At 55.6% G+C, this 8,773-nt stretch overlaps 3 protein-coding genes across 3 annotated transcripts in view; 2 read left to right on the top strand and 1 right to left on the bottom strand.

The window, feature by feature from the left end:
* PTSG_03085 (uncharacterized protein) overlaps positions 1-3,872 on the bottom strand; it is an 8,291-nt gene extending 4,419 nt beyond the window's left edge. The window contains exons 1-7 of the mRNA XM_004995618.1: positions 3,624-3,872; positions 3,055-3,321; positions 2,748-2,903; positions 2,373-2,528; positions 623-2,059; positions 327-488; positions 33-119 (exon numbers count right to left, since the gene is read on the bottom strand). Of these exons, the coding sequence (XP_004995675.1) occupies positions 33-119; positions 327-488; positions 623-2,059; positions 2,373-2,528; positions 2,748-2,903; positions 3,055-3,321; positions 3,624-3,701 (2,343 nt within the window). The 5' untranslated portion in view covers positions 3,702-3,872. The remainder of the gene's footprint in view (positions 1-32; positions 120-326; positions 489-622; positions 2,060-2,372; positions 2,529-2,747; positions 2,904-3,054; positions 3,322-3,623) is intronic.
* Positions 3,873-3,906: 34 nt separating this feature from the next.
* PTSG_03084 (alanine racemase) lies at positions 3,907-6,892 on the top strand. The gene is made up of 10 exons (XM_004995617.1): positions 3,907-4,155; positions 4,407-4,514; positions 4,743-4,778; positions 4,949-5,015; positions 5,171-5,235; positions 5,461-5,524; positions 5,692-5,764; positions 5,933-6,005; positions 6,191-6,289; positions 6,518-6,892. The coding sequence occupies exons 1-10, from the start codon at positions 3,922-3,924 to the stop codon at positions 6,593-6,595; spliced, it is 897 nt and encodes a 298-aa protein (XP_004995674.1). The 5' UTR covers positions 3,907-3,921; the 3' UTR covers positions 6,596-6,892.
* Positions 6,893-6,992: 100 nt separating this feature from the next.
* On the top strand, positions 6,993-8,377 carry PTSG_03083 (uncharacterized protein; the record flags this gene model as incomplete). The annotated part of the gene is made up of 3 exons (XM_004995616.1): positions 6,993-7,793; positions 7,998-8,144; positions 8,324-8,377. The coding sequence occupies 3 exons, from the start codon at positions 6,993-6,995 to the stop codon at positions 8,375-8,377; spliced, it is 1,002 nt and encodes a 333-aa protein (XP_004995673.1).
* Between the last annotated feature and the right edge of the window lie 396 nt (positions 8,378-8,773).

Raw genomic sequence — 8,773 nt, 5'->3', positions numbered from 1 at the left:
ACACGCCACCACCACCACCACCGCACGCACACCTGCTGTTCGCCTGATTCGATGGTGGCGTTGAGCGAAGCGATGTTGGCGTTGGCAGCAGCAACGGTGGACTCCAAGGTCTCTTTCTCCTGCAGACGGGGCAGTTGTTGGGTTCAGCTGGGGACGGTGAAAGGCGAGGGACACGATGACACGCACACCCACACCACACACACACACACACACACACACATACGTACATACATACACGCACACAAAGAAACAAAACACAACAAAACACACCACAACACACCACAACACACCACAACACACCGCAACACAACACACCACAACACAACCTTGTTGAGGGCATCCAGCTGCTGTTGAAGGCGTTTGCGCTGCTCGTCACTCGACCTCAGGTCTACAAGCTCGCGCTCTTTCGCTGCAATCGTCGTCTCGGCAGTGCGCAGCGACGCGTGCGCATCTGCCAACGCCTGGGCGGCAGTCTGCTTCTCCTCCCGCTGATGGTGCAAGCGCACAGATGGTGCGTGACGTCTTGCAGTTGGCATTGTGGTGCATGGCCACACAGGAACAAGCAGACACAAAATCACACACACAAACTCATACCCACCAACACACACACACACACACGCACCTCTGCCTTGGTTGCATCCTTGGCGGATTGCAGCTGCGTGTGCAGTTCGTTGACGCGTGCGGCGTACGATGCCATTTGCGTTTTGCTCGCCTCCAATTCGCTTTCGGCCTGTTCTGCGCGACTCAGGGCGGCTTTTAGCCTGTCCTTTTGTTCCTGCCTTGAAAGGAGGAGTGCTCGTTCTCGCTCCTTCCGCTCCTCGCTCTGCTGCTGCGCCTGCGCTTCCGTTGATGACGTCTGCAGCTTCTGCTCCTCCTTGATCGCGTTTAGTTCCGCGCCAGCCATGTCACGTGCACGCGCTGCCGTTTCTAGTTCGGCCTGCAGCTGCTCCGTCTTCTTCGTTGCTTGCAGGCACTGTTCTTTGGTGCTTGCAAGCTCTTCCTCCAACGCCTGCCGCGCCTGTTCCGTACTCTCCACTTGCTGCTGCATGCGCTGGACCTCTTGTTCGTGCTCGCGCTGCCTCGTGTTCTCCTCCTCCGCCTTCCTCTGTGCAGCGGCCTGCTGCTGCTCTTCGAGCTTCGCCCTCGTGTCTGCCACCAGTGCCTCCTCCTTCTCGTTTGCAGCCGCCACCTGCTGCTGCAGCGCTTCGATTGCGTCACACAGGGCCTTCCGCTCCGCCGCCCATTCGCTCTTCATCGTATCCACGGCTGCAGCTGTGTCGTGATGGTGATCACCATCAACATCGCGCACCTGTTGGGATGCTGTCTCACCCTCACACTCGTCCTCGTACTGAGCAGCGCTGCCTTCGACGCCATCATCGCCAGTGTCATCGCTCTCCGTCTTCTCCTTCCCCTGGTTCTTGTCAGCTTGATGAGCGCTTTGCTGCTGCTGTTCGTACGCGTGCACGCGGGACTGCAGGTCTTTGTTCGCCGCCACCGCCGCATTTAGACTCATCTGCATCTGCGCCACTTCCCCATGCAGTGCTTCCATCTCCTTCCTCAGTGCTTCCATCTCTGCTGTCGCTGCGGCTTTCCTCCCTTTCTCCTCTGCCCTCGTCTTCCTCTTCTGCTGCTGCTGCTTCTCTGCTTGCTGCTGTTCCAGGAGAGCACTGCACTCTTCCTCCTTCGCCTTCAGCGCTGCCTCAAGTGACGCAACCGTCTCCTTCAGTCTAGGCACCCCGTCATCACCAACACCACCACCATCACCATCACCATCTTGACCACCATCGTTAACGTCCATTCCATCGCCGTCGCCACCGCCACGGTGATCCTCACGGGTGATCTCCAACTCCTTCAGTTTCGACTGCAGCTCTGCTGTTTCTTGCGTGCGTGCATCCAGTTCTTGCGTCAAAGCCTCTGTGTCTGCCGCCTGCGCCTGCAGCTGCTGGATGCTGGACTCGAGTTCCTGCTGATTGCGCAATAGCTCGTCCACACGTGCTCGGCTATCCTCCAACTCCTTCCTTGCCGCATCGCGTTCGTCCGCAATAAACTGCAACTCAGCCTGTGCAGCACACAGGCAAAAACAAAACCAAAACAAAATGAACCCGATTGACGTCATCAGTGAGATGCACACTTCAGCACATGGCATCGTGGCCGGCACGTACAAGTCATTGATTCAAAGGAAGGGTCACACAGACCATATGATCGAGGAGCGGCAGGCAAAGCAAACACGATGGGCCAATCAATATACACTCGGGGACACACACACACACACACACACACACACACACACACACACACACACACACACAATGCACGCACGCATAACCAGCCAACCGACCAAGCAAACACACAGACAAACACAACCAACACACCGTGCGCGCTGTCAGCTGTTGCTCCATGACATGCAGTTGTTCGTACAACTCATCAGTATCCACAGCACTGCCGCCGGCCGTCTGCTTCTGCTTCTTCGCGGCCGTCTCGATTTGCGATTTGAGCTGCAGGTTTTCTCGCCGCAGATACCGCAACTCCTGGTATGCAGAAGGGATGGTGGTGGATGGCGTGGGTGTCAAGAGCAAGAAGTTGGGGGGGGAGTGTCGAATTGCGCCGATGGCAGTTGTGGCGTAATGCAGAATGGTGACAAAGCAAAACGGCGGCACACAAGCAAGCCGCACACATGTAACGTGCATGCAAAGGCAAAAAAGCGCACATACACACACACACACATCTAGAGCGACAATGCATGACACCTTTGTGTCGCTCTGTGCTTGTGCTGTTGTGCGCTGCAGCCGTTCAAGCTCTGTCTGCACGCGCGTGAGTTCCTTCTGCAGTTCGCGGTTGTGATACGTCTCCTCTTGCAGTTTCGTGCGCGCTTCAAGCAGCTCTGCACTCACATCTCCACCAGCCTGCATACACAGCACGCACTCAAACACATGAGCAAATGCGCACATGGATCACAAGAGGCGCGCTCGCTCGCGTTCATGTTTGGAACGCGACGTGCTGTGCACGTCTTGCTTGGCGATGCGTGGCGTGCAGATGCGTGACGCGTGTACTCACTGGGGTGGGGACAGCGCAGGACGAGGCTGAGTCAAGGTCAATGAGCGGCGTATCTGACAACCTGCCATGGTCTTGCACACCCCTCTTGACGGTTGCAGGTGTTCCGCGTGATGTGGCGGACGATGCTGTGCCTGCGCGAGAGCGGGCGGCCTCTGCTTCTTCGTCAGAAGCATGGGCGACAAGGTAGTGATTCTGCAGGTCTTCAATGCTGTCAAAGTATTGCCCTTGGCACATTGTGCACTGGAACGTCTGCTTGTCGCTCAATGCCTGTGCAAGCGTGATATGTGTGCACGTATGGGTGTGTGTGTGTGTTGTGTTGTGTTAGTGTGCGTGTGTGTCAGTATGGCATGTGTGTTTGTGTGCGTGAACATGTGTGTGAACATGTGTGAAAATGTGTGCGTGTGTGTATGTACGTGAGTGTACATGGGAACATTCGGAGCGTGCATTCGCTGTGAGTGAGTGCTGGAAGAACGAGCACAGTTGGCGGTGATATTGATGCAGATCACTTCATGGCAGCATGATGCGTGCACGTTTCATGCAGCGGCAAAAAAAAAAAAACACACACACACCCGCTGTCGACCAGGATCATCTTCATCCTCAGCTCGCGTGCCAGAGAGCTCGTTGAGCTTCTTTCGCCACCAACTCATTGCGGTGGCACGGCAGATGTGGCGGGTCCAAGCAACGACAACGACGACGACGACGACGACGACGACAACAACAACAACAACAACGACGACAACAACGACGAAACCTTGTCAGCTGCTGCTCTGTCTGTGTGGTTTGTTGTGTGGTTTGTTTGGTTTGGCTTTCCGTCAAAGTTGGGAGGAATGGTTGGTGTCATTGCCAATTTTCGAAGATTCGCGGACCATGCTGAGGCGGTGCTGTTGCAGCTTGCGCTTTGTTTGGACCAACGACAGACCTGACCTTGCACCGCTGCTGCGCACGTTGACAAGAAGCAACAGGAGCATGTCTTCCCAAAGCGGTGAAGCAGGCCCCAAGCCACCAGTGGCTGAGGGTAATGCAGAGGAGGTGGCAGAGCCTCGGGTTGACGTTGCATCCAACCTCGAGGCAGTGCGCGCCCGCGTTGCAGCAGCAGCCAAGGTGCTTGGTGGAAGTGCGCGCGCGTGTGTGTGTGTGCGTGCATTTGTTCCTCTGTGTGTGTGTGTGTGTGTGTGTGTGTGTGTGTGTGTGTGTGTATGTGTGTGTGTGTGTGTGCGTTTTCTTGCGTGCATTTGTTCCTGTGTATGTGTGTGTGTGTGCGTGAGCATATGTTTTATGCACTTGTGGTTGCGTGTGCATGTGCGTGAGCAAATGTATGTACCCGTGTACATGTGGGTGTGTATGTTTGACAGAAGAGCGGCATGCCACAGCCTCGGCTGGTGGCCGTGAGCAAGACCAAGCCTCTGCAGCTGGTTCTGGACGCCTACGAGGCAGGACAGCGCGTTTTTGGCGAGAACTACGTATGTACGACATGCAGTCGCACTTTCACGTTTGGAACTTTGCCATGCGGGTTCATGGCATGCGTGTTCGTCCACATCAAATGTTTGTGAAGACACGGTGTGCGCGTACGTGCGTGCTTGATGTGTGTGTGTGTGTGTGTGTGCGTGTGTGTGTGTGTGTGTGTGGATGGAAGTTCGCGGCTGGGTGCACCTCTCTGATGCTTCTGTACTGTTTTTTTCCCATTTCAGGTACAAGAGCTGGTTGAGAAGAGCAACGATCCGAGGGTGAGTAGAAACATGCACGGTTTGCGATGACTGGTGCGCGAGTGACATTATCGCCTGCGCTTACACGCCATACTGTATTGTGCCGTGGTGTACTGTTGCGTGATGTGTTACATCTGGTTTGAGCGCGGGTATTCGCAGCCATCTCAACAGCCACGTTCGTGTTCTTGCAGGTTCCTGAGGACATTGAGTGGCACTTTATTGGGCGCCTGCAGTCGAACAAATCCAACACCCTTGCACGTGAGTATCTCGATGTGCATGAATGCGTGTGTGTGTGTGCGTGCGTGCGTGTGTGTGTGTGTGTGCGTGTGTGTGTGTTTGTGTGGTTTCTTGTGGTTTCTTGTGGTTTCTTGTGGTAGTGATTGGTTTCTCACTGTCGTTGGTCGCTGGTGCAGGCGTGAAAAACTTGAAAGTGGTGGAAACGGTGGCAAGTGAGAAGCTTGCGCGCACACTCAACAGAGTACGTCGCGTGTGCGTGCTGTTAGACTGAAGCTGCTGTTAGAGTGAAGTTGCTGTGAGAGTGAAGTTGTTGTGAGTGCGGACGTGTTGTGAATGCGTTTCGTGTGCGTGCAAGGTCTGTGCGCAATGGTAAACTTGCGCGGTTTATCATGTGCTTGGGATTTGTTTTTGCACACTCACACACATAAGCTCACGCAGCAATTGAAATTGCACTCCACTCCTTCAGGCGTTTGCCGAGCACGATGCGCCACTGCGCGTGTTCATGCAAGTCAACACAAGCGGCGAAGAAAGTGAGCTTGCTTGTTTGTTTGTTCGTTTGTGTGTGTGTGTGTGTTTGTTTGTTTGTTTGTTTGTTGGTTGGTTTGTTTGTTGGTTTGTGTGTTGGTTTGTGTATGTGTGTGTGTGCTTACACAGTACCTTCGTCTCACATCCTCCCTCCCCCCTTTCCTCCCCCAAGACAAAGGTGGCGTTGAGCCGAGCGACTGCGCCGCCCTCGCTGCATTCATCGCCAACGAATGCGACCACCTCCAGTCAGTTGTCCATGTGTGTGTGTGTGTGTGTGTGTGTGTGTGTGTGTGTGTGTGTGTGTGTGTGTGTGTGTTCTTTTCGTTGCCCGCCTTTGCTCTTGCTACACGCGCAGGGCCCGACACACCACCACCACGTTCACACCACCACCACCATCGCCACCGCTGCTGCAGATTGGCGGGACTGATGACCATCGGAATGCTTAATCGCTCCCTCAAGACAGACGACACAAACGAAGACTTTGAGGTGCGTGTGAATATGTATGTGTGTGTTTCTCTAAGTGCGTGCATATGTGCATGTGTATGTGTATGCGTATGCGTGTGTGCGTAATTGCGACAATGGATGACTCGCTCATGTTGACGCAAATCGCTTGCGCGCGCATGCCTCGTGCAACCACACGGCCACTCACGCGCGTGTCTGTGCATGCGCAGACGTTGGTGTCGTGCCGTGGCCGCGTTGCCGAGGCGATTGGGGTCGATGCAGACGCCCTGGAACTCAGCATGGGCATGTCCTCAGACTTTGAACACGCGGTGCGCAACAACGAGTCGATGTGCATGTGTACATGTGTGTGGCTCTGTGCGCGTGTCTGTGTGTGTGTCTGTGTGTATGTGTGTTGTTGTTGATACGCTTTTCTTTGTGTGGTTGGCAGCACCTTGTGCTCATGCGTGGTGTTCGTGCGTTGTGTTCCTGTGCGTTTACTGCGCTCACTCCTGGTCACGTGTGTTCTTGCTTGCATGCATGTGTGCTGCCGGTCTCAGATTGAAATGGGCAGCACGAATGTGCGGGTTGGCTCGACCATCTTTGGAGCCCGCCATTACCCACCGAAGAGCACCTAACACGCCACGTGCGTCGTGGGGGGGGGGGAGGAGACACGACAATGAAGCCAGCGCTCGCCTCCTTCGCGAGAGAGAGGGAGGGAGGGAGAGTGGGGGAGTGGGAGAGAGGGAGGGAGGGAGAGTGGGGGAGTGGGAGAGAGGGAGAGTGGGAAACACACACAGACACACAGACACAGACACAGACACACAGACACACACACACACACAGACACAGACACACACACACACAGACACACAGACACACACGCAGACACACACACAGACACACACACACAGACACACACACAGACACACACACACACACACAGACACACACATCGTACTATAAATAGGCCATGCCTGTCCTAGATAAAACCCAAACACGCCAAGCAGGCAAGACAGCGAGCACAACAACAAGATGGCGGATGAGAGCGAGCAGCAACAGAGGCCACATGTGGCTGCGAGGCCAAAGCCACGTCCTCGTCGCAGACGTGCGTTTAAGCCAATGCCGGAGGAGACAGAGCAAGCACAACAGACCGACACCACGCAGCAGGCTGATAGTGGGAACACTGCTGTTGTTGGCGATGCCACCACCACCGTTTCAGATCTAGAACAACCGGAAAAGCAGAAGCAAGAGCATGAACCAGAAGAACCAGCAGCAGCAGAGCAAAACACGCGTGCGCAGGTTCAGCACGCCGACAGCGAGCCAGGGCCAGGTCATGCTCATGCGAAGGAGGGCGACTCTCATGGTGATGGACCAGAGGATCGCGAGATGAGCGATCAAGATGAGCAAGCAGAAGCAGATGGGGATGTTGAGGAATCGCAAGCGGAGGCGGCACACGTGAGCGCACCACCAGGCAACCAACCTGACGAGCCGCGGCCGATCCCTCCACCGCGCCGCAGACGACAGGACCGCACCTCCACCGCAGAAGCCAAGACCGAATCCGGGGCTATGCAACAGCCAGCTAGCGATGGGACAGCACAGACAACTGCCACGCGACCAAAGCCCACCCCAAGGCCTCGAAACCGCAACAAGCTGCAGGGCCAAAGTAGCACGGGTTCGGAGGCCACCGCGGTGCCAGAGAGCCCAGAAGGGGCGCAACCTGTTGGCGGCCTCACTCGCGGTGATGATGTCGAGGGAAGAGCTGCAGGAGCAACACCCCCGATGCAACCACGTCGACCTCCACCTCCGCAACCTTCATCATCCCCCGCCACAAAGGTGTATGAGTCAGTGTGACTGTGCACCTATGTATGAGTCAGCCTACGTTTGCATGTGTGTGTGTGTGTGTGTGTGTGTGTCCGTGTTCATGTGTTTCGATGATGAGGCTCATTTGTTTGCCGCGTTCCCTCAGTTATCATCCCCTTGTCGTTCGTCTCACCGTGTCACCTCCCCACCCCAATTGGTATTGACGCCGCCACACAGCAGCGGCTGTCGTTTGCGATCAACCGGCCGCAGCAGGACGCGGATGAGCTGATGCAGCAGCAGGCGGACGAAGACAGCAGTGACGACGAAGACGACATGGACGCCGACGCCGCGCTTGAGGAGGAAGTTGACGAGGCCACAAAGAAGGTTGTCGCGCCGTGTGTGGATATGTGCGTGTTTCCGTGTGCGTGTTTGTGTGTGAGTGTTTGCGTCACGCTGCGTCATGTATGCGGCACAACCGCTCAACTCCGCTGCAGCGTTGTACCTGTTGCTGACGAATGTGCATGTGTGTGCACATGTGTGTGTGTGTGTGTGCGCGCGCGCAGGAGCGAAAGCGGTACAAGTGTGTTGCTGAAATGCTGAGCACCGAGGAATCGTGAGTCGTACGCTTGCAACAATCGTGTCTCTGCGACGACTTTATGCTGTTGCGTTTGCGGCAGTGCTGGCAGTGGTGGTGGTTGGCGGTGGTTGGCGGTGGTGATTCATGCATGCAATGACTGCCCGCCCAAACGTTTGATTCACATCACCCCGTACCTGCGTGTGTTGCGCCAATCTCTCACACAGATATGTTGGGAGTCTGAGCATCATGAAGGATGTACGTCGCATGCATGTGTGTATGTGTGTATGTATTGTGTGTACCTGCGAGTACGTGTGCGTTGGTATTTCACGTGCAGTGCGCCTCACATGCCGTGCAATGCCACCGCCACCACCACCATGCCTGCTGCGCATCAGCTGTTCCTTGCGCGGCTGCGGGCGGCTGGCATCCCAAAACACAT

This window comes from Salpingoeca rosetta (genome assembly GCF_000188695.1).
Source record: "Salpingoeca rosetta unplaced genomic scaffold supercont1.7, whole genome shotgun sequence".
NCBI lineage: Eukaryota > Choanoflagellata > Craspedida > Salpingoecidae > Salpingoeca > Salpingoeca rosetta.
The sequence above is the reverse complement of the archived record's forward strand: the minus strand, read 5'-3'. Positions and strand labels throughout refer to the sequence as shown.